Here is a 24,409-nt window from a genome sequence, read left to right as displayed (position 1 = left end):
CAACATATTATGTACTTTAGTTTCCTGTTAACCTTAGCAGTCCCCCGACACCGACGACGCTTAGATAAAAAAAATATTACTAGGATAATGAGTGACTTTGTCACAACTAGAAGAAACAATGCTTTATAACTAGGTTTACAAAACGCCAAAAAGTTCCAGCAGATTGGTAATGATGATGGTGATTGTGGTAATGATGATTGATGATGATGAATAACAAAAAAAAACATTGTTTATAAAAAATGTCTTCAAAAAAATTCATCAATCATCATTATCACCACAATCATGATCATCATCAATCAGCTTCGCAGCCTCCGCTCCATTGTCTCCGCTCCATCCGTTGCCTACGCTCCGCTTCGTTGCCTCCGCTTTACTCCACTGCCACTGCTCCGTTGTCTCCGCTTTACCCCACTGCCTCCGCTCCGTTGTCTCCGCTCCGTTGTCTCCGTTCCGTTGTCTCCGCTCCGTTGTCTCCGCTCCGTTGCCTCCGCTCCGCTGCCTCCGCTTTACTCCACTGTCGAAGATAAATCGATGAATCTTTATTATTCTTTATTAAACTTGCCATTTCGGCACGTGATAAGAGACGCGCGTTTTTTTATTCTTCCTGTGAGGGGGTGAAATAGGGGATGGAACTATATGGAAGAACGTCATTGTGGAAGATAAATCGATGGTTCTTTATAAAACTTGGCATTTGGGCACTTATAAGAAATAAATAGATATTTGTTCAAACGTTTTTGAAAATTTTACCTGCGAGGTGATGTTAGCGGAAGGGATGATGCAGTGTTAGCAGAGCCTTCTAAGCTCATAAGAAAAATGTACGCAATGTGAGGTCATCATGAAAAAATTATGATTTTCAGGTTTTTTCCTTATTTATTGTGCTATAAGAGCTACCTTTAAGCAAAATTCCAAGTTTCTAGGACAGCCGGCAGTGCGTAGGTATAACTTTTTCTGTTAAGGCGATTTGTATGAAAACACCTTTTTAATGACTGTAGCTTTTGATTGCCTCAACTTAGAAGTTTGATTTTTTCACAGCTTTCGGGACTATTGATCTGAGATTAGGGTTTTAATTTCAACTCGATATCGATACTCCGCTAGATAAAGGGTCTTGACAGACAGACGGACTTATGGATGGACAGCAAAGTGATCCTATAAGGGTTCAATTTTTTCCTCTTGAGGAACGGAACCCTAAAAAACATTTGTTCCGGCGCTTTTCAAATTACGACCTTGAAAATATGGGGATGAAAGTTCTTGCGGAATTCCAAACAAATTTACTATAAGTATATTTATCGGAACTATGTGTAGCTAAAATGCCGTCTTAATTATAATCCTACTCTCCTAACTTACAATAAAGGACGTAAGGTGTCAAGAGTTCACTACGAAGAATTAGTCCTTTTGTGATGGCAGGGTAGAGTACACGTCGTTTTGCTAAAATGTGGCTACCCGCAAAATATTCATGTTTTACTAAAGAACATGGATAGATGGAAGAACAAAAAAAAAATTACTTTATATTCATAGCAATGTATTGAAATGGTTATTTTCAGTAAACCGTAGAAGTTTCTGTGCTATTATTGGCAGAGTAGGTATCCTAAATAAATTAAATACTTCCCAAGTTACTATTCCACGCGGACGAAGTTGCGGGCAAAAGCTAGTCCATACTAAATGCGAAAGTAACTCCTCTGTCTGTCTGTCTGTTACGCTTTCAGGCCTAAACCGCTAAACCGATTTTGATGAAATTTGGTACATAGATAGAATAGACCTTGGGAAAGAACATAGGCTATCATTTATCGCGAAAAAAAGGCTTCAAAGGGTTGAAATAGGGGATGAAAGTTTATAATAGTGGCTAAAAATGTAAAAGCATGTATAAAAAAATAAAAAAAAATATGGTGAAAGTTCGTCGCTATCGAAGATAAAACCATGTAACTTGGCATTTAGGCACTTAATAAGAAATAAATCGATACTTTTTTGAGCTTTTTTTAAAATTCGACCTGTGTGGGGATGAAATATAGGGTATGAAAGTTTATACGGAAGGTCGTCATTATCGAAGATAAATCAATGAATCTTTATTAAACTTGCCATTTAGGCGCGTAATAAGAGATAAATTGATATTTGTTTGAACATTTTTTTTATTCTTCCTGTGAGGGGGTGAAATAGGGGATAAAAGTTTATATGGAAGATCGTCATTATCGAAGATAAATCGGTGGTTCTTTATGAAACTTGGCATTTCGACACTTAATAAGAAATAAATAGATATTTGTTTGAGCGTTTTTGAAAATTTTACCTGTGAGGGGATGAAATAGGGGATGAAAGATTATGTAACGCCGTCAGAATCAGCAGAGATAAATCGATGAATCCATGAAACTCGGCATTTAGGCACTTAATGAGACATAAATCAATATTTGTTTGAGCGTTATTTTTAGTTCTACCTATGGCAGGATGAAATAGGGGATGAAAATTTATATGGAAGGTCGTCATTCTCGAAGATAAATCGATGAATCTTTATGTTTAAGTATTTGATATGAACTAAAAAAAAAGATGAAATGCTAGTCGTTTTTTATGAATATCCAGTGTTAGCAGAGCCCCTCTCTTAAGCAAAATGTACGCAATGTGGGTTCATTTTAGATGGCTTATCGGCAAGGACAGCCAGACATGAAAAATTATAATTTTCAGATTTTTCTTATTGATCGTGCTATAAGTGCTACCTTCATACACAATTGCAAGTTTCTAGAACAGCCGAAAGAACCCTTTAATTTTTCGGTTAAGGCGATTGTAGCTTTTGATTGCTTTGACTTAGAAGTTTAAATTTTTCACAGCTCATGGGACTGTAGCTCTGAGTTTAAGGTTTTAATTTCAACTCGATACCTCCGCGCGTTTCCGAGATAAAGGGTCTTGACAGACAGACGGACGGACGGACAGCAAAGTTTTTTTCCTTTTGAGGTACGAAACCCTAAAAAACATTTGTTCTTGCGCTCTAATTCATAATTCCAAGCAAATTACTATATTAAGTATATTTATCGGAAATATGTATAGGTATGATTAGTAAAAATGCCGTCTTAATATAAAACTACCCTCCTTACTTACACAAAAGGACGTAAAGGCGCCAAGAGTTCACTATGAAGAGTCCTTTTGTGTTAGCAAGGTAAAAAAATACACGTTGTATCGCTAAAGTGTGACTACCCGCCAAATATTTATGTTTTACCAAAAAATAGTTTAGTAAAATATGTTATTTTCAGTATACCGCAGAAGTTTCTATATGTAGGTATTATTGTCAGAATAGGTACCCGAAAAAAAATACTTCCCAAAATTACTATTCCACGCGGACGAAATTGCGGGCAAAAGCTAGTTTGATATAAAGTTCAAATATTATACTTATATATAACCTAAACAACAAAAAGTTCGAAAACCCCCGACTTTTTCACTTCAAAGTTCAATATCTCAAAAACGGCTGAACCGATTTAAATGAAACATGTTTAAGAACCATCGCTAGAAAACCTGCTTTCAAATAAAAAAATGCATTCAAATCGGTCTACCCGTTTAAGAGCTACGGTGCCACAGACAGACAGACACACATAGCGGTCAAACTTATAACATCCCACTTTTTGCGTCGGGGGTTAAAAATAACGAAGTTTCATAAAGAGATAAGCTGTGTGGTGTAAAATTCGGTTATAGCTAAGTTTCAAAAATATAAATAAAAAGTTGGCTGACTTAAAACCTCTTTAATCTGAAATGACGTACGTACACACCTACTAACTTGTATTTCATATTTGTTTACATGTAAATGACGCTGCGTTGTAGATATTATGAAGAAATTTTCACGTGCTTAGGTACGTGAAAATTTAAAAATGTATATTTAAAAATGGGAGCAAATACCGTATACAAAATTGTGATTGAGGTTGTGGTAGTTTACTTAATTTTACTAAAAATATCGTGTACATACATTATTTTGGTGGGTTTTCTGGGTACCTACATCATTTTGAACGCTATGCGTGTGGACTTAGTTAAAAGAAAATGCTCCATATATATGCTATGCTATAATGCTCATAATATATGCTATTAAAGTATATATCCTCGCTGCAAAGCAATGCTGACACGTTGTGCGAGGAAGCTGCCAGCTCTTCGGTCCCTTGTGGTATCCGATAGCCGTTTTGAAAATTCATTATAAAGAATTTTTACGCTGGGCTAGGTCCGTGACCTAAGGTCTCAACCCCGGATGGAACATAGCTGCATTCAGGGCCGAGTCCATGAAAATATTTTTGAAATCAATGCAATGTAGGTAAGTACAATACGCTGCCAACACAAAACCAAAACGAAATTGCCGCCAAAGAAAAGATAGTATCAAAATGATCTACTATAATATTTTACTTAATACTCAATAATCAAAGGCCTGGCGATAAAATTTGCAACTGGATCCGCGCTGGCTTCAACCGGCTCTGACATCAGGGTGTCATCTATTGGGCATTAGCTTGTCAAACACTAGGACTCAATTACCTTTACGTCACTCACGATCTCAAACTCTTAACGTCACCAGCTGACAAGCCGTTTGTTCTATCCGACTTGACAAAAAGTGCGTGCTTGAACTATATCAGGTCAAGTTCACGTGTGTTTTTCTGCGTGCGATTTTTTCACGAGTAACCTGTGATCTTCGCCAAGGGTTTTATTTACATCACCTTCTACTGTTCTTGACTTATGTGTCTAAGACAATATTTTACTTTTAATTTTCTAATTTCGACGTCATAGCAACACATTGTTATTTAAGTCACTTATTCTGTATATTTCTATCTTCAATACAGTATTTCAGTATAATTATTAAAGTTTCATTTAATACAACTAAGTACATTTAAGATTCTATCGAACTTAAACATGGTGCCGAAACCAGGGACATGTTTAAGCTCGATAGAATCTTAAATGTAGTTGTATTAAATGAAACTTTAATAATTATACTGAAATACTATATTGAAGATAGAAATATACAGAATAAGTGACTTAAATAAGTAAAATATTGTCTTTGACAGTGCTCTTGACGAAATGGATGATATTTCATTTCATCAGTACCTGAGCGACCGAGCTTTCTCGGACTAAAACTCGATAAGCGTTTTCCCAGAGAAAAGACCAACCAACAAAAAATTAATAAATAAATGAATAATAATAATAGCAGTATTTAATTTGTATAAAAAAAGGAAAATTCAAACACTCCATTATTTTTATTTAAAAGTCGCTGAACTAAAGTTGTTTTTTTTTCAGTTTGAAGAGTACGATCTGCGTTTTAATTTTTTGCTCGTATTACAGGCCACATCCTTTATAATACCTACGTTCTACTGCTACTTCTTTCGCACATGAATTTCCTAAAACTCACATGGGAGGCCGGGTTTGAATTGAACCCAAGATCCGCTTCTTGAGAGGCCATACCAAGTTTAAACCACTAGGGCCCTGTGGTTAACTATGTCCGTTATACAATATTAAACCGAACAACCAACTAAATGTTCGCACCAAAAAACACCCGCTGTATAAATCAAACGTCGCGGGCGCAAACCATCCGATACTTATGTGAATTGTAAAAAACGCAAGGGCCTCGGTTTTTTACGCGCGTATCAAAAGAAATTCTCATAAAAAGTCTGATTTCGCAGATGTTGGTTTTATAAATTTCTTGCACGTGTTTGTAAGTAGTTTTTTCTATCGGCCGTGAGGTCTCGCCTAAAACTTTTGAAATGGTCTTAATTAGAATTAAATTGTAGTTAAATATGATTGCGAATTTAGCAGCTGCTCAATAGATATATTTTATTGTGTTTTTGTTAGTGTTACATAAATTAAACCATCCATTACATTATCATATCATAGGCTAACTTATTTATATATTTAAATTAAGTTCAATATTAAGACGTCAATGTAAAATCCTGTCAGGTCAAAGCAAAGTAACTAATGGTGCGAGTAAAGTTTCGACTACAGCTGCTCCGTTTGCTTTCATCATCATCAGCCGAAAGACGTCCACTGCTGAACAAAGGCCTCCCCTTTGGAACGCCACAATCAACGACAACTCGCCACTTGCATCCACCGCGCGGTTGCCCGCAACTCTCACGATTTCGTCAATCCACCAAATAAGAGGCCTGCCACGCTTCGTCTTCCAGTTCATGATCGCCCCTCGAGGACTTTTCTCCCCAACGGTTATCTGTCCTTCGAGCGATTGTGGCCTACCGCTGTCACTTCAACTTGCATAATTTTTACAGCTATGACGGACTTCTTCGGCTATTCTTCGACGAATTTTCGAAGTTGTGTTTGCTTTAACACCATCAATTTAAATCTCTAAATTTTTCGGAAATCTTATGGAGTTAAGTATGTATATCGTTTATGCGTCCAAAAGAACGTTGTGTGTTTAATACCTGGCTGGCGCTGGCGACATCTAGGAGCAATTCAACGCACTAAAACCCGTGCGCAATCAAAACGAAGGCCGTACTTTTTGTTTGCAACAAAATAGTTTTCGTCGATCACGCGAGATGGCGTGCTCTTCAAAATTATCTATCACGGTTAAATTCTTAACGAAATGTCCGTAGTCCTAAAACTGTCTTGATAATCAGTCTTAACTCTTTTTATTCTTTTAAGAAAATGTTAATTAAACCAATCATAATCGTTTTTTTTTTCAATAATTACACCGCGAAAACAAAACACGAAAGGTTTCAACTTTAAGACTAGCTATCTATTTATAGTACGCGCATTATCATCATCATCCCAGCCTATATACGACCCACTGCTGGGCACAGGCCTCCTCTCAGAATGAGAGGGCTTGGACCGTAGTTCCCACGCGGGCCCAGTGCGGATTGGAAATTTCACACACACCATTAAATTACTTCGCAGCTTTGTGCAGCCTCACGGTGTTTCCCTTCACAGTAAAGTTCGTGGTAAATTTAAAATTAATGCGCATAATGATGATTAATTGACTGACTAACGTCATGATTTCAGTACCAATGACAGTAAACGGTTATATCGTAAACTATCAATGGAGTTGGTAGTAAGCAATGCATCCTACTATGCCGCCCACACTGCACATTCCTGATGATAGAATGGCCGCAAAGCAGGTGTGTTGCCTTGACTTAGGGCCTTCGCCCACGGCGACTTTTTGTAGCGATGCTGTCGCGCGTTTTGTAAAAGCTCGACAGCATCGCTACTAACGCGCGTTAGTCGCATTGGCAATGCGCTACAGAAGCGATGCCAACGCTCTACAAACGCGCTACAGCATCGCGACTGTACCGATGCAAACGCGCGACGGTTTCGGACATCGTGGACAGAACGGAGGGAGGGTGTGAAGGGAGAGAGGGTGAAGTGCGACAGTAGCGCGTTTGCATCGCGACTAAATCGTGGTTATGTGGGCGAGGGTACACAGCTAGCGTTCGCATCTATGCGAACGCGCGACAGCATCGCTACTGCATCGCTACAAAAAGTCGCCGTGGGCGAGCGGCCTAAGTGTCTTATTAGGATATAATATATTGTTAAGTTAGGTACAGTCAAGAGCAGTACAACGGGTTTTGGGTTTAAGTTGTCTCTGGGAAAATATGTGCTTTCAAGTTTTAGCTCCTGTAAAGCTCGGTCGCCCAGGTACTGTAATAAACAACAATAATCATATTAGATACTTATTATTACTTTTTATTTCAAGTGAATCCTATCTATTCAATCGCGGTCAGTTTTATGTAAAAAAATAAATAAAAATCCTCCTGCACTTAACAAATCTCCACTTAACAAAGTGCAGATGAGGCCAAAGGTGTATCTCACTGGTTCAGTAACAGTCTATTCACTTTAGCCTAGAAGAGCCCTAGGTTGTATTTATCTGGATATACAGACGACGGGAGCGAATTCCATTCCAAACATTTCAAAACATTTAAACATTTTTAACTCTGTCGAAATAACCTTGTATTATTCGTACTTGTTTTGTCAAAACACAGAATATTATTATCAAAAACAACACAACAAGGTTTCACAACGAGGCTTTTACTGTTGCTCTCAAAGACGTCAATTAAAATTTTATTGGTAATAGGTAAGAACTGCCTCGCCCGTATCTATGAATGCGGTACCTACTACAAAAAACTCAAGGATTCATAAATAAAAACACTCTCACAGCAAGCTTTTTATTCGTAAGTTTATTTTATAGGTTACATATTTACACTCGACTGCGCATCATCACTCTTGACTTCTGACTCACATTGATCTTCTATAACGTCATCACTAACTTTATCTTTAACTTGTTCCCCTGCTATATTAAAATCAACTGATGACGAACCTTCATTTGAAGCAACATTACTGATTTTCTCTTCTACATTCTGTGAAACATTCCTAGAAATATCAATTTCACTTTTCAACCGCTGTATCGCCTGTACAACTTCATTTTGAAAATTCATATTCAATTTGTACAGTTGTTCTGAATGTTCTTTTTCCCTTCTGATCTCATTTTTCAAATGTGTGTCTTTAAACTTATCTAGCTCTGCCATAATTCTTACTTTTGACTCGAAAACATGCTGCACCATTGAAACTAAAGTAAATAGCTTCTCGATGACTTTTTCCTTTGTTGCTTTTGAAATGTTTACATCGGCTTCAAGGTCAGATTTAGCGGCGAGAGCTAAATCATTAGCTGAAGATGGAAATCCTAAAAGAGATTTAGCACCGTTTGATCCGTTTCCATTTCTGGGCGATGATGCTCTTGAATCACTCTTAACTGCTTCTTTAACTGATACATTCCTAGAGGTAAAGGCACCAGCAGTTGTAACTTCTGTAAACACTCCCGAACTCGGCTTACTTGATTGATATTCAGCTGTTTTCTTATTCGCCTTCTGCATCAGTTCAGTTTGCTTCTCTTTTTGTTTGTCGTAATGTGTCTTCTGAATTTCTTCTTGCTTCACTTCATTTGGCATGTCTTTTTTGGTTATAACTGGCCGTTTAATATTTGTAACGGTCAGTTTAGACATGACCGTTTCTTATATGGTTTGGTTTGGATATAGGTCACGGTATAGGTTGATTCGTTGCACTGACTGTCCACTCAGGGCGGGGACGATGCGAGAACTAAGTAATGATATGAAATATCGAATGCCTGGCCTCTGAGCGCCAAGTGTGGGCCGCTCCATAGTTTTGGTAAGGCAGCGCTTCCTCGGCGTGGCAATGAATTAGTTATTAAGTTGAGTAGCCGGTGTGGACTTGCAGTCTGCATTGGTTGACAATGACGCCGTTAATTTAATTTCATATGATTAATTTTAGGTGAACCGTTTTATTTGAAGGCGTGATGTAATGTTTAGTGAGCTCTAGTGGTATTAACGGACTGACGCAATATGTGTACTCGGCAGATATGAGACGATCGTTGGATTATGTTTGCAAAGTTAAATTGGTATTTTTTTGCTATCTTGTCGTTGCGGAATTTACACTATAGGTTTATGCATCTCAAGTTATCTCGGAGAGAAACTTGCATGTAGCATAATGAATATAATGATCTCTGTTGTGTCCTGGTTGCAGTAAAAGTATTCGTATCTACGAGTACATTAATTACTCTCTATTTACCTTGTACAGTCAAGTGTAAAAATATGAACTTATTCAAAGTTTCAAAAATAAGCACCATAGACTCCTATTTTCAGTGGTTACAGTCAGTTGATAAAATCTTGTTTTCAAATGATCACGTACACTCATCAAAAGTTACCTATTGATATCTTTATCCCTGATAATGTACATAAGTATCCCGAGACTTTTTTAATGTGCTTATTTTTTAACAATAACAATAATATCATTTATTTACATTGAAATTTACGATTTTTACGGTTTTATTTGTTATTTTTACGTCTGCATCTATGGCTCCTTTTTATCCCAGGGACACGGACGAAGTTGGAGGCAATAACTACGCTTACTAATCCTAATTCAAACTTAATACAAAAATATGAGTGAGATTATGTCTTTTTATTTTTTTGTTACCTTTTCAAGCAGTACTCCACCGACCGAAATGTTTTTTTTTGCAGAGATAGTTTAATACCTTGAGAAGAACATAAATACAAAGAATATTTTTTATCCCGAAAAATTGTATATCTAGTTCTTGCAGACATGCGATTAACGAATTCTTTGCAACCAAAATTGTGGGCAAGAACCAGTATTGTATAAAGTAAAAACACTAGATTTATGGGTATGTTATTGTAATTAATTAATTGGTAAAGTGAAATAGGTATCACTTTCTCCGACGGCGGATCCGAACGAAAATGGTCATCTATTGTTATTCTACCCGCGTATATAAAAGAGGATAGGCACCGTTACCGCGACGTACATGTATCTATTTCGTTACAAAGAAATATTTGCAGGTATAAAAATTATAATTCCTCAAACCGCCTACAGTCCAGAGATATTTGATGAATGAAAACTATTCTAATACTAAAATATTGTTAAAACCTTGCGCGCTTGTTGAAAATTTATGCACCTAGCTTGTTGATTATCTACTCGTAGTCTTAAATACCAGTGGACGACGGTCCTTAGGAATGTTCATATCAGTATAGGTTATTGAAAGGCTAAGAGGCTGTTTCACCACCCATTGACTAATTTTATTTGACGGATAAATGTGCTGCCGTAAATAAACAGAGAAGGCATCGCATTTATCCGTCAGATAAATTTAATCGATGGATGGTGAAAGAGGGAGTCAGTCTTTAATCTTACATAGACATAGAAGCTATTTAAATAGCTGTTGATCCTTACCTATACCTACATACTAAGGGCCAGTACAGACGGGCTGCATTCCAACTGCAACGTAACTACCACCTGCCGACTGCCCATACATTTCAATTGCAGTCAGAGTGCAGTTGTGCCGACTGCAATCGAACTGCAACAAAAGATGTACCTATGGGCAGGCGACAGTTTCGGATACGTTGCAGTTTGAATGCAGTCTATCTGTACTGGTCCTAAAAGAACTACTGATCGTGATATAAAAATACTTGAAGTCGAATCAGCCCCAAACATTTCTACACAGACTAAAACAGTTCCTCTTCTCAAGGCAATACAGTTGTTTGAAGATTTATTACATCTTTTATAGTGTTGTTCCTGATGGTGACTCTATAATGGCACAGGCATTTTGCCAAGGCAACTGCTTCATCAGAGAATTCTCAGGAAGTATTGGGAATAGGTACTTTAACTAGGCTAAGATAATAAGTTTCTTTACTACTGAGCTCAGGATCAAAAGTGTTGGAAACGAATTGACATTTAACTAACCAAGCGAGTGCGAAGCGTCTCCGTTTTAGTTTGGGAAAAAAAAATTGTTTGTCTGGCCGTTCTACTCCACAGGCCGCATTTCTCAACCGAATCTCGTGAAACTTTGTGAGCAATTACATACGTATACATATGGTTTCTTTTTCGACTAATTTTCCGTACATTTTCCAAAATAACGGAGTCATGGGTTGAAAATTTTAAAAATATCATACCTACGTATTTCGACCATATAAAAAAACTCACGAGATCTATCTACTCAACTTATTGAGCTTATACTGGCTTATACAAATATGTAAGTAATAATAGAACCTCATTCTTTTTCTGGCCTTCATGTTATTTTCTTTCTTTTCGTATCAAAACAAACGCACGTAACTCTACTCCAGTGACCTCACATTTCTGCAGTGCAGAGCATTTAGGCTAATAAATCGGTTGTTCAGAGATATTATCTCCTCGGTGACAAGTTCAATGATAGTCATCGGACACAATTACGTATGCAAACGGCGAGCACGCATGCCTGCTCTTCCATATCAAACACTTGGCAACTTCACACTGCCTCCTCTCGCTCACACCAACAGAATTAACCACTTGTGGAAAAGGGACACACTAACTGGATCACTACTTCTCCAAATCAGGGTACGGTGTCACAAACAACAGAAAAGGCGCTCACAACTGCCTATAACAAAACATCCGATCAGCGAATACCTGCGGTTACACATGCGCCCTTTTGGATCGTGCCGTTCGAGGAGGATTCATATCAAATAGCTTTCCCTTACACTTAGATCCTTTCCCCTCCAAAAGATCGTAAGGCATCGTTTGGCTCGCTGAATGAAAGACAATGCGTACCGGAACTACAAACAACGTGCTGAATTTGAAATGGCTGTATAAAAAGCGGAGGGTCCTTGACGAAATCACCACACACTCACTTGCTTTCGCCCCGTCAACACCAGGAGCACAGAGGATCAGTATGGTGTCTCACAGAGCAATGTTCCTTGTGGCTTTTGCGCTTTTTGGAGGTGCAATGGCCCAGCCTGCCAAGGAGGGCTTCTGGAAGGGAACTCCCATGGACGGTCTCGTGGAAGACATGAGATCTGGCTGCGCTGAAGGTTCCGACCCAACCGCATGCATCAAGTTCAAGGTCATGTCTCTATTAGACACCATCTTCAAGAAGGATGTCTTCCAGGTAATTTTGATTAACCCCAAGCAGCTTTTATTATTTAATGGTGTAAGATTTTTTTCTAACTATTTCTCTTTTTAGATCTCTGAGACCGTCGAGGTGACTAAAAACGGAGCCGGCAACGACGTGACTGGTCGTGCCAATGGGGACTTCTTCGACAACATTGAAAACTTCATCCAGTCCCACGACGTGACCTTCCAACTGCCCATCGCTGACACCAAGATCACTGTGAGCCCCAGGAACCTGGACCAAGATGAGATGAGCCTGAACATCAAGTTCAACAAGGAAGGTGCTCGCTCCGTTGGCGAAGCGCGTAAGGCTAAACTGAAGAAGATTATCGTCCCGATCCTGGTGTTCGTGCTTCTCAAGGCTATGACCCTGATCCCTCTGGCCATCGGTGTCCTCGGTTTGAAGGCCTGGAACGCCCTGCAGCTGTCTTTCTTCTCTTTCGTGGTGTCCGTCGCTCTAGCCATCTTCCAGCTCTGCAAAAAGGTGAGTTAATAACACATTCTTTACATTGTTTTGTAGTGTTAAAGCGAGATTTATTTCCTCTAAAATAAGTTGTCAGCCAGTATTATATTTAAATTAAAATACCCTCATAGATTTTAAGAAATACACAGCACTTATCCTGTAGCACTTTCACTAGTATGTCCCTGTATTTTGAATATTTGATATCTCGAAACGATGCAGCGTTGTGCAGTCATCACTATTAATGCATTTTTTCATCGTCTACAACAACGAATCCAACTAAAAAACCACTTTTTTAAAAACCGTCTCTGAATGCCAATGAAGTCTCATTGTTTATTATTTGGTTTTGCACGCACTGTTCCTTCTAAACCAACCACGCACTGTTTCACAAGCGCACTTTTTGTCTAACATTTCCTCACTTACCCTTGAGCCTAAAATTGTAGTTTACACAGATTGCTGCGGACAACACGCATCCCCAGATCGCCACCCACGGGCCATGGGACGCCGCCTATGCCGCCACCCGCCACCGGAGGGACGCTGAACCACAAGAAATCGCCCAAGAACTCGCTTACAACGCTTACCACTAAACCTGTCTACTCGAACTCGGACTGTACGAAAAACGACCCAAGACTTCCCGAAAAAAAACCGTTCAAAATGGCCACCGTTCGATTTTAGAATTGGCCGAACGGACTAGACCAAATAATAGTTTCCGATGAAACTGCGTGTGTAAATACTATGTAGTGCAATTTATTTATTGTGTGACAGGAGCGTGAATGTGCTGAGTGAGTGTTTTATATTTTAAATAAATCGTTGACAAATATGTTGCATTTTATTTTTTGAATCATTTACCTACTAACTTTAAAATATACAAATAAAGTATTGTATATTTAATGCTATTAATTTTTATTAATCAGCCCTTAACAAAATAATCTACTTTTCCCTTAAATAAATCTACAACACCTTCAAATCCTTTAAATTATAAATGATTACGCTCCGCATATATAAATATAACGTAGATAACATCCTAGCCGATTCTGGACTACTTTTTACTACATAACCAGGTAAAGTTTACATACAACACTAAAAACAAATACACAAAAATTAAATGAGATAAAGAGAACCGGTTTATGACAAAAAGGAAACTGAAGTAAAAGGTATACTACAACAGCCTAAAATTAACTAATGGTGTTAGAGTAGATATATTTTTATTATACAACTAAAAAAGAAAACAGGCAAGTGGGTCACCTAGTGGCAAGCTATCACCGCTGCCATGAAGACCCTTAACACCAGTAATTAACACTTAACTTAGTTTTTGTTTTCACCTTTAGGTCCTTAGATAGATAAAAATTGTGCCTCTAGCGAAGAAGAAAGTACAGCTGAGTCTCAACTTTGTACGTACGTGTCCTTAATAAAGTCAGTTTCCTTGACACTCAATAGATATAAATTAACTTTCTAACGCATTGACTTTCTGGTCAACTACTTACATCCTTAACTTTCCTTTCGGCATTGGCATTCGATCTAAATGCTAACTAACTACTGTATTTATATTCTAAGAGTGTCAAGACGATTGCATCAATTTAATTACAAATATTGCTTGATTAAATAGCACAAAAATAACATAAAAATCAATAAAAAAGAAAAAAACCGGTCAAGTGCGAGTCGGACTCGCGCACGAAGGGTTCTGTACCATTTTCTATACAACATTAGACATTAGCAAAAAACGGCGAAAAAGTCAGGTTTGTCGTATGGGAGCCCCCTAAAATATTTATTTTATTTTAATTAAATTTATTTATTTTGGAAGTGAATATATGTATACAACTGATTCTTATTCTGTGTATATTTCAAGCGTTACCTGTTGCCATTATTAATATCAAGCAAAAAACATCAAAACCATCACGTTTGTTGTACGGGAGCCCCCTTAAATATTTATTTTATTGTGTTTTTAGTATTATTTTTTTATTCGACTGGATGGCAAACGAGCAAGGGGGTCTCCTGATGGTAAGAGATCACCAACGCCCATAAACACCTGCAACACCAGGGGTATTGCAGATGCGTTGCCAACCTAGAGGCCTAAGATGGGATACCTCAAGTGCCAGTAATTTCACCGGCTGTCTTACTCTCCACGCCGAAACACAACAGTGCAAGTGCTGCTTCAGGTATTTGTTGTTATAGCGGCCACAGTAATACATAATCTGTGAAAATTTCAAGTGTCTAAATATTACGACTCAAGGAAAGAGCCCTGCGACACACGGACAGACAGACAGGCAGACAGACATACAGTAGAGTCTCAGTAATAGGGTTACGTCGGCACTACCCTGAAAAACTAGTTCTACCCTTTTTAATTTTGGTATTGTATCTTATTACAAGATACATAATTTTAGATCATCTTCTTGTATTTTTTAAAGTTATTTTTGTTAGCTACAAGAATCCAACGAGGCTTGGTTTCAGTACATTTGTTCTAACTGGCAAGAAAAGGGTTAAACACTAAATTAAATCTAGAAATGACCCCCGTGGCATTATACCAACCCAAAAGAATGACAGCGTTTTCTTGTTGGATAGCTAATATGCTAATTCTTTGAGACTGCGAGAGATAGCTGCTCATAAATTACAAATTAGGTATATCATAATAAATACTATTAGGTAGGTAATTAACTAAGTTACGAGTACTTATGACTCCATGACAAAATGACAGCAGGTACAAACAAATGAATTAGGAAGATTTTTTAAATTATCGTATGTAGGTATATTATTACTGTCACGTTTAGAAATGTGAATTTGTGTTTAATAATTCACAACTTTAAAATATCAATTATTAACACGGAGATAGATCCTTTAAACTAAAGTTTAAATCATTTTCATTCTGATATACCCTAGAAATTTAGGAACATCCCTTCTTAGTGCACCTCTATGACCCTCAAGAAATATGTCAACAAAATGTCAATTCTCTAGCTCTAGTGATATAGTCAATGCATGCGGTTAACCTGGACTCACGTTAAAATTTAAGCTTGCCGTATGCTATGCACGTACGCTCTTCATGCTCTATCTCAACCACTCAAACCTGAGACTGGAGATTTGACAGACGTATATTTTTTATATGTCGTGAGGTGCACTAAGTAGGGATTTTCCGAAATGGAATTTAGCGAATTTACATTCTAGTTTTAAGGTGGCTCTATCTTTGTAAGTAGAGGTTGACTCTACGCGCTTTAATTTAAAAAAGGTAGAACTTATAAAAACGTAATCTAGGTAAAACGTAAGGGAAATTATAGTTCTATAATTTCGGAATAGATGCTAATATTACCATAATCATAAGTGATGTTATCGCCAAAAGCCGAGTTTTTAGACAAGTTTTAGAACACACAAGCCAGCCTGTTTCCGGCGACTCTGTCTGCGTAGAATTCGTTTATCGCTATCCCGCGGGAACTACGAGTATATATGCAATTTTCGAGATAAAACTATCCTATGTGGAAGGCCCCGGAACTCAATATCTGAATACCAAATTTCATCTAAATCGGTTCAGCGGTTAAGACGTGCTGAGGTAAAAAACAAAGACTTAAAAACTTTTAAAACTATTAGAGGGATGGGATAGTAAAGGTTTGTTTGAGTTTCTAGCTTGTTCCACAGTTATACAGTTTACTCTATTAAGATTGGTTTTTTGAAATCTTTTTGTATTTTTTATTTCAATTCCAAATTTTTACTTTTAGGGTCATCCCGTAAAACCTACATTTATAATACAAACTGAAATATAGATGCACAGAAAAACCAAAAAAATAAGACCATCACTGGGAATCCCCATTCCCAGATTCTGGGTGCATCTATATTTCAGTTTGTATTATCAATTTACTCTATTAAATTGCTTATGCAACTGAATTATTTTATTGTACACAATTTTCATTAGTACGAAAATATTCGTACCGGGAGTAATAATTGGCTTGGTAATATAAAATAATACTCATGTTTAGATCTTTGTATCACTTTATTCGTGAAGATGTGCTGCTGATCTTACATTAGGTAGAGTTTCTTTGAGCACTTTTCACTGTGAAATACCTGTTTATCCAACTAGTAATTAGGTATAGTCAACTCCATTGATACCTGCTACAGCGAAGCGAGCCAAAATATCTAACGCGTCCTACCAAGCCTGGTAGAGCCAAATAGAGTAGTATCAGATATTTACTTATGTACGCTTTGATGTTAAATATTGGTGCTGGTGACGGTACACAGATTTTACATTATTCAACAACGCTATTTTTTTTTTTCATTTTTGCTCTGCTACTACGTCGGCGTGATGGCCAGAATACATCTTTCTAGTAGGTACTGGATATTTGGGATAAGCCTTGGACAGACCTGACAGACAGACTGTTCCAAATAGACAGAGAGTTCCGTTTTCGCCATTTTGACTACGGAACTAAAAACGGTCGCTTAAGGACTAGTGGCCCTATTTATCCTGTCAATTGATATTTAATGTGATAATTTATAGTTACTTTTAATTCGGGTCGTTTATATCTGGGTTGTTCGTAGCTGTCGATGTTTATGGCTCGCTTTCCTTCCATAAGCGTACGATATGGTCTCTTGTGGGTCAGGAGGGTAGGAATGCTATCCTGGCGCCGTCAGAATCTCAATGAATCAGCATGCATTATGGCTTAGCGGACAGCTTGGCATTGATTAATAAATAGTTTTGTTTTTTGGTTTGTTCCAGTAAGGGTTTGGGCTGGTTTATTTAATAGAGTTAGGTTTTTGGGGGTCGAAGTAATTAGATGTAGACAAAAATAAATGTAGATGGAACGGAAGTGGAATGGCTAAAGCACAATTAGTAGAAAACGGATGTAATTAAAGTAAAAAAAAATTGCTATATTCATGGTGACCATAATACTGTTTTGTTGTATTTTTTTTGGTTGTTATATAGTTTTGAATGACCTGTATATTCAAAGTCGACACAAGTGGAAAAATGATCGGAGCGACCGCTCTAGACGCCTGTATGCTACACCTCCAAAATGTACTGGCAAGGGCACAAAAACTCATTTTTATGGTGATATTTGAGAAACCAGCCGCCAGTATCAAGTAGAAAATAGTACATTGTGTCTTAAGGGCGGTAAATAAGGAATTACGAAGGAGAGTCCATTTGAAGCCCGAAGTCGAAGACTGAGGGCTTTAATGAGTCGATGTTCGTAATTCTAGTACCGCCCGTGCGACATACAATGTTTTTCATCACATTTGCGAGTAAAATTTAATATTTCTAAAAGAAAAAATATAATTCTTCCAAATATTGGCGATACCTTAGGTTGCGCTCTTGGCAACGTCGCCCTCCCCCTACCTCAGCATGTGCCTGAGCCGCATGTGCGTGTGGTCCTGCAGCAGCGCGCGCAGCACGATCAGTACGGGCTTTTACTCATTTACCGACATTGGGCTTCATGACAAGAAAATTTGTACGCACAATGACTCATTTACCGACCACGGGTTTCATGACAAGCACATTAAGGTCGCAACCAAGGTAGTCTGCATGTTACGACACTGTTTACGAGCAAGTGTGATGAAAAAGCTTAAAAGCAGGTCAGCCGTCGCTTAATTAAGAAACTCTATACACTGGTCAGGAAATAATTGACTTAAGAAACCGCAGCTCTTGGACAAACAAGGAAGTACGCACCTCAAAATTCATTGTACAATACTATTAACTTTAAGCAATAATTGGCGACAGTAAATCAGCTAGGCTACTACAAATCAAAGCTTTGTTATCAACCAAAATTATTCACAAAGTCATTAATAAAGAAGTATAGTGTATAAAGAGGTTAAATACACAATTTGTAATGAACAACAGTCTCGACCGCTAGAGCGACTCGGTATGACCACGACGGACATGATCGGGGTTATAAATAGTGTTATTTAACTTGAAATGCTGAAAGTAAACAACAACTAGCAAGGAGATGTAATAAGGGGTATGGCTACGTACAAGGGACTCTATTTTGTGTAATGGTTTCATGAAAATTTTTGTTACGTGTCTTATGGTGAAAGATTAATTTGCGTAATAATAAAACGGATTATTTTTAACTAAATATTACAATGTTAGTAACATATTTAGATGTCTTTTAAAGTTAATCCGGAGTAGTTCAGCAGACGGGATATCGAAAAGTTAAATGTGGTTCTCTATAGATTGATCGATGCTCAAATTAAACTGCGTCAAAGAGGTCATCATTGTTTCAATAATTTTGACTAACCTTTACAAGAATAAGTCTTGATTCGAAGCAACTAAAGCATTTGCTGAAATATTCTGAAATTTTAAAACACTCATTTTCAAAAAAAAAACGAACATCTTTTTTCTGCATATGTGTCGATTAAGCAGGCTGTAATTAAATTAAGGAAAATAACAATGTTCCTGAAAACATGTAAAGAAATCTATAAATGGTGTCAGTGAAAACATGAAGCGTGATTAATTTCTAATAACAATTTCCCATGCCAGTAATTAACACTAACTTATTTGCTTGTCTTCAAAGCTAGGAGTATAACGATATCGTCGAGTATTCATTCCATGCCAACATGGTAGGCATGTCAATTGCTTCGGTAAAACTCTTGCTCTTTCTTAATGCTATTCCAAATAAACTTAAACGACCTAACACTAAACCAAGTGCCTTTAATTAAGCACTAATCAACTGTTAGCGCGCCCTGTAAAGTGTGACACGGCACTTACCAGCAAACGGAAGAGAAACAACAATTTCACAATCCGGACATGGCGGTAAATGCAAATGGCGGCGCGTGGTGCATACAAAATGTCCGCCACCCCATATTGCATAATGGAGATTGGGTAAGTAGATAGAACACGAGCTTTTTGTTGAATAAGAGCAAAGCAAGTTTCACTTAATGATTACGTAATTTATTTGTGACAACATTGAATAACACCTAGGTATTTTTAAGAAACAACATTATGTAAAGCGGAGTGAGTTTGATCAATTTTATAATTATCAAAGGGCTACGAGTATGTTGATAGTTTACAAATTGCATGAAATAAAAATAAGAGCTAAAGATTTGGCATTGAAACGAAAAGAAGATCGACGAAAGCAAGAACAGAACAGAAAAAATCTGTAATAACACATTTAGAATAAAACATACATTGTTAAAGATTAAAAAAAATCTGCAGTAAACGTATTATTAACTAAGCACGGTAATGGTAAATGGTTTGTGCTAAGCGTGTGCTATGGGGGTCTATATTAATTCGCATTAATTAATTATCCTAATTGAAATTGGCATACCGTTATTTCGCATAATTATTAATTCGCATAACATTAATTTGCATAACTGAATACGCATAATGTAAATGCGCGTAATGTGGATTAGCATAACGATAAGTTGGCATAAATTTAATTAGCATAACATTACTTTGCATAAGTATAAAAAAGTATAAACATAAAATTATTAATTATTTTAATGAAATTTAAAAATTTATTTGTCAAACAATATAAAATATAGCTAAGAGTAAAATGGTTATTGTTTTATTTACTCAATTCAATTAGATCTGAAAAGAGAAATACTATGTGAGAACATATATATAATTGGGCTATTATAAAAAAATACCTAACATCGAAGGCTAAGGCAGCGGAGGCACGCACGCAAACAATGCTGATTTTCAATCCATCATCGATTGGGAGGTGTATGTTTGAGGCAATTTAGGATAAACCCTGTGCAACGTTCAATGACAGCTCTTTATAAAGTGATGTTACAATACAGTACGATACAATGACGCTTTATCGTACCTACACCACAAAGAGTAAGCGATACAGAAAACCGTTAACAACAGCCAACAGTGTAACAGGGAAGATTACAAGTGACTCTACCATACTTGTAGTGTATACTAGGACGACTTAGGCCGTGTTTCCACCAAAATGATTAAGACTGTAAAATACACAAAAATTCTTAGACTGCAACTCGTAAAGTTAACATCAACCTTATACCGTTAAGATTAGGTGCTCGCAAAATCGTAATGATCGATCGGTATGAGCGCATGAATGGCGAGAGCCGCACTCCCGCGCATAACAAGGACTTCTCGCCTTCAGCTGGTGTTTTATGTTACACGTTCAAACGTAAGGTATGCCTAGATTAACATGAATTATTCTTTAAGTACTAGCACTTCTTTGTGTTAATAAAACTGACGATGGACTTTAATTTTAAAAGTTGTGGTCAATTTGACAATAATCGTCCAAAAATTATGACACGATAACTCTGTGAAAAAGATATGTATGAACTAAAACAATTAATTTGCTCACCCGCGATCTTATTCAATAAATCATTTAATAAGATATCTCTCATAACGAAGGCTAAGCAAATTAATCTTGCTAAAATTTACAATACCCGTATTTTTAATGTTTAGCTTTTTGCTGACTGTACTTTTTAGTACCGGTACTCGCTGTTATACAATATCGAGGGTTCCCTGGTCAAACTCGATAAGTCGAAATAGTAATTGACTGTTGAAAAAAGAACACTATGTAGAAGTTTAAATTCGATATTTTTATGAATTATTCGATTGAGTTATTGTCAATCCGATCCTATAATGAAAAATTGGCTGAATTACAACTCGCAAGATTAGCCCTTAACATACAATACAATACAATGACTCTTACACACACAGTAACATACAGTGGAAATTAAATTAAGCTTCGTAAAAATACTCAATTTATCCAATTCCATCGTTTGACCGTTTTCGTGGTCCTGTTACCACCATACCAATAAACAATATTTAATAGTCATACCCAACCAAATCGCACTCACTCTCACCACCAGGACTTTCTTAAATGCTTCGCCAAGAGCGCTTGTGATGCGTCGCACGCGCACGGCACGCGTGCCTTGCCGCCCTAAGGATACCGTATAAAAACCAAGCCCATCGAAAAATTAAATCATTGTTGCACTATTAACCGACCGGGCTGTACGTCTAATTAAATAGTCTAATGAAACAGTGAAAGCCGGGAAAATGAAGTGTGTTTGCCTTTTCTTGGCTTGTGTGGCGATAGTGAGCGGTTACAGCATCGGAGAGAATGAAGTTGAGACCCCGAGGCTGAGGACAAGTGAGGATCTCTTGGACAGTGTGATCAGTGATTGTTTCGAGACCAGCGAACCGTCTTCCTGTCTCAAAGTGAAGGTGCTCTCCTATTTAGACACGCAGCTTGGCGTGACCAAGGAGTCTTCCCGGTCTTTCGACGAGACGAATATTGACAAAGTGATCTTCGACCGCGTGGGGAGGATTCTGAATGCCAATGAGTTCAGGTTCAGGTTACCTGAGTTCATCTTCCAGAATGCTGAGGTGTCGTACCGAGCTGACAGGGGTTTTGACGTTGAGTTCCCTGAGGAGACTGAAAATGGTGAAGGTAAGGAGTTCATTGATACCTATTTAACTTTTTAAAATACAAACAGTTGCAGTAAGAAAAAAAAATTCAAACAAACTGATAACCTCGTCCTTTTTTTTCGAAGACGCTCAAAAATATTTCCTGGCAAGTTTTTCTGATTGCAATTGTAGTACTTATACGCACAAATAAAAAAAAACAATTGTTAAATTCTGGAACTGTAAAAATCTCCAATCAGTCTGGTAGAAAAGCCTTAGTCTTTAATAAACCATTTATCCTAATGACCTACTTCTTTACAGCACGAGGGATCCTGAAGAAGAAGCTGCTTCTGCCTGTCCTACTGCTACTCAAACTTAAGATGAAGGCTCTGATGCCAATCCTCGTGGCCATCATCGGCATTAAGGCGGTTAAGGCTCTGATCCTCAGCAAACTTGCCATCACGCTCGTACTTGGTTTCTTGATCTACAACCTGATTATGAAGAAAGGAGGTGTGTAACACTAGGACTAGATGGTCAATATGTAGGGAGAAATAGAAAAAGATCTCTCTCCAGGTTGAAACCTGGGAAGCCATGTCCCAAGCAAGAGTGCATCCAAATCCAGATAGTTTGTATTGGAAATTTCCACATAGCACTTCGCAGATGTGTGCACTGTCTCACAATGTTTTCGATTACTGTAAAGCTCATGCTAAATTTCAAATGTAATTTCACACATAAATTTCGAAAAACTGTGATTGATTCGACCCTTTGCTTGAGAGGCCATTAGGTCACACTAGACTACCTCAATAAAAATAAAAAAAACATATTGCCTACTCGAATCTACTCCTAAAGCTCAAACACACACTCGATTTAGTTTAGTAAGGAAGACCAGTCCACGTTTCAAACCCTTTTTCTGTCATCAGCTATGCCCATGATGATGGCACCAACGGATGCGCCGCCAGCACCCCAGTACGGCCCCCCAGCCTCGCAGTACGGAACCCCCGTGTCGACCCCCGCCGCCCCTCAGGACTCTTACGCCCCCCAATGGGAGCCATCAGGTTCTGGACCCTACTCCCGCGTGTGGGACCCCTCGCAGCTTGCGTATAGTTCATACTACCCTGGTGACTCCAGCTCCTCGTCGAGCTCGAACCAGTCTCCGAGCTACTCCAGCGTGGCTTCGGTCTCCTCGGTTTCATCATCGTCATCATCACCCACCTACTGAGCTACCTCTAAAGCATCATGTTGTACATAAGCGCACGAACGAACGGCTAGAGTTTAAGAACTAATTTATCGATATTTAAATTATTTATTGAACACAATAAAGAACTGATGTTTTAATTTTGTAATGTTGTCTGGGTAACCTGTTCTCAAGTTAAATTATTTATTTATTTTCAATTTTTACGTTACGTTCCTTCCCGTTCCTATTCCTGTTATTTTTTTAAAAAAGGGAGATTAGATAAATTAAAAAAAATCTTACTAACGCGTTAATTCTTATAAACGCGAAAATTTGTATGGATGGATGTTCAAACTACGGAACGGATTTGCATGACATTTGGCACACGGGTAATATATACCCTGGATTAAGATATAGGTTACTTTTTATCCCGAAATAATGTACTACTACTAGGTACATACTAATACTGCGCGAGCGAAGCCGCGGGCAAAAGCTAGTATTAAATATAGTCATCTGTTGTTTGAGGCAGGCCCAGTGTGGATTACGAACTTCACACACCAAATTAAATTTCTTCGCAGGTGTGTGCAAGTTTCCTCAAGTTTTCCTTCATCATAAAGTTCTTCGTAATTTCGAATAATTCGTACACACATTCTGAAAAGGTGCGAGCGACAGGTGCCTGGGGTCGAATCCATACGATCCTCTACTTGAGGCTATTAGGTCATATCACTACAGGTCACATCTAGCTTCGGTCTATGTACCTGTTTTCTATATCGCTTACTGCTGTGGTGTACAATAAAGAGTCATTCTATGTATTATATTGTACACGAGCAAGAAGGTGGATCAACTTGTAAGTATCACCGAGAGGTACGGGATTGAGGTTAGATCTATACAGTAAGTACTTACTTATACTTCGGTTTTTAACAATGAAAATGAGGTAAATATCTTCATGATTTTTTTGACGGAACTGAGAAGCATGCGTTTAGCTTAGGCACTTAGGCAGAGAGGTTGTTTGTTTGTGCGTAAACAAATGTTCCCATTCATCTGCAGAACGGTTTGACCGATTTAGATGCGATTTTCTGTAGTGGGTTTGTAGTTTATTGGC

General features: G+C 37.8%; 3 protein-coding genes across 4 annotated transcripts; 2 read left to right on the top strand and 1 right to left on the bottom strand.

The window, feature by feature from the left end:
• Positions 1-8,098: 8,098 nt before the first annotated feature.
• On the bottom strand, positions 8,099-9,267 carry LOC141442309 (uncharacterized). The gene has a single exon (XM_074107267.1). The coding sequence runs from the start codon at positions 8,937-8,939 to the stop codon at positions 8,130-8,132; it is 810 nt and encodes a 269-aa protein (XP_073963368.1). The 5' UTR covers positions 8,940-9,267; the 3' UTR covers positions 8,099-8,129.
• A 2,752-nt stretch (positions 9,268-12,019) lies between these two features.
• Osi19 (DUF1676 domain-containing protein Osi19) lies at positions 12,020-13,661 on the top strand. Of its 2 annotated transcripts, none has more exons than XM_074107066.1 (3): positions 12,020-12,379; positions 12,455-12,865; positions 13,294-13,661. In XM_074107066.1, exons 1-3 carry the CDS (start codon positions 12,035-12,037, stop codon positions 13,426-13,428), a joined length of 891 nt encoding a protein of 296 aa, XP_073963167.1. In that variant the 5' UTR covers positions 12,020-12,034; the 3' UTR covers positions 13,429-13,661. The 2 variants fall into 2 exon arrangements, with proteins under 2 accessions (XP_073963167.1, XP_073963166.1); XM_074107065.1 differs by having other exon boundaries at positions 13,285-13,661.
• An 8,059-nt stretch (positions 13,662-21,720) lies between these two features.
• Osi20 (DUF1676 domain-containing protein Osi20) lies at positions 21,721-23,471 on the top strand. The gene is made up of 3 exons (XM_074107121.1): positions 21,721-22,182; positions 22,458-22,646; positions 23,057-23,471. Exons 1-3 carry the CDS (start codon positions 21,789-21,791, stop codon positions 23,353-23,355), a joined length of 882 nt encoding a protein of 293 aa, XP_073963222.1. The 5' UTR covers positions 21,721-21,788; the 3' UTR covers positions 23,356-23,471.
• The last annotated feature ends 938 nt before the right edge of the window (positions 23,472-24,409 follow it).

This window comes from Choristoneura fumiferana, chromosome 25 (assembly GCF_025370935.1).
Source record: "Choristoneura fumiferana chromosome 25, NRCan_CFum_1, whole genome shotgun sequence".
NCBI classification, from domain to species: Eukaryota; Metazoa; Arthropoda; class Insecta; order Lepidoptera; family Tortricidae; genus Choristoneura; species Choristoneura fumiferana.
This window is presented reverse-complemented; position numbering and strand designations above follow the sequence as displayed.

What these genes read in the sequence shown, in the direction of transcription:
- LOC141442309 (XM_074107267.1), bottom strand. Translation starts at nt 8,939, where the DNA reads ATGTCTAAACTGACCGTTACAAATATTAAACGGCCAGTTATAACCAAA.
- Osi19 (XM_074107065.1), top strand. Translation starts at nt 12,035, where the DNA reads ATGCGTACCGGAACTACAAACAACGTGCTGAATTTGAAATGGCTGTAT. An exon ending in TCAAGAAGGATGTCTTCCAG is followed by an intron (nt 12,380 to 12,454) that starts GTAATTTTGATT and finishes TTCTCTTTTTAG; the next exon opens with ATCTCTGAGACCGTCGAGGT. An exon ending in TCTTCCAGCTCTGCAAAAAG is followed by an intron (nt 12,866 to 13,284) that starts GTGAGTTAATAA and finishes CTAAAATTGTAG; the next exon opens with TTTACACAGATTGCTGCGGA.
- Osi20 (XM_074107121.1), top strand. Translation starts at nt 21,789, where the DNA reads ATGAAGTGTGTTTGCCTTTTCTTGGCTTGTGTGGCGATAGTGAGCGGT. An exon ending in GGAGACTGAAAATGGTGAAG is followed by an intron (nt 22,183 to 22,457) that starts GTAAGGAGTTCA and finishes ACTTCTTTACAG; the next exon opens with CACGAGGGATCCTGAAGAAG. An exon ending in CCTGATTATGAAGAAAGGAG is followed by an intron (nt 22,647 to 23,056) that starts GTGTGTAACACT and finishes TTCTGTCATCAG; the next exon opens with CTATGCCCATGATGATGGCA.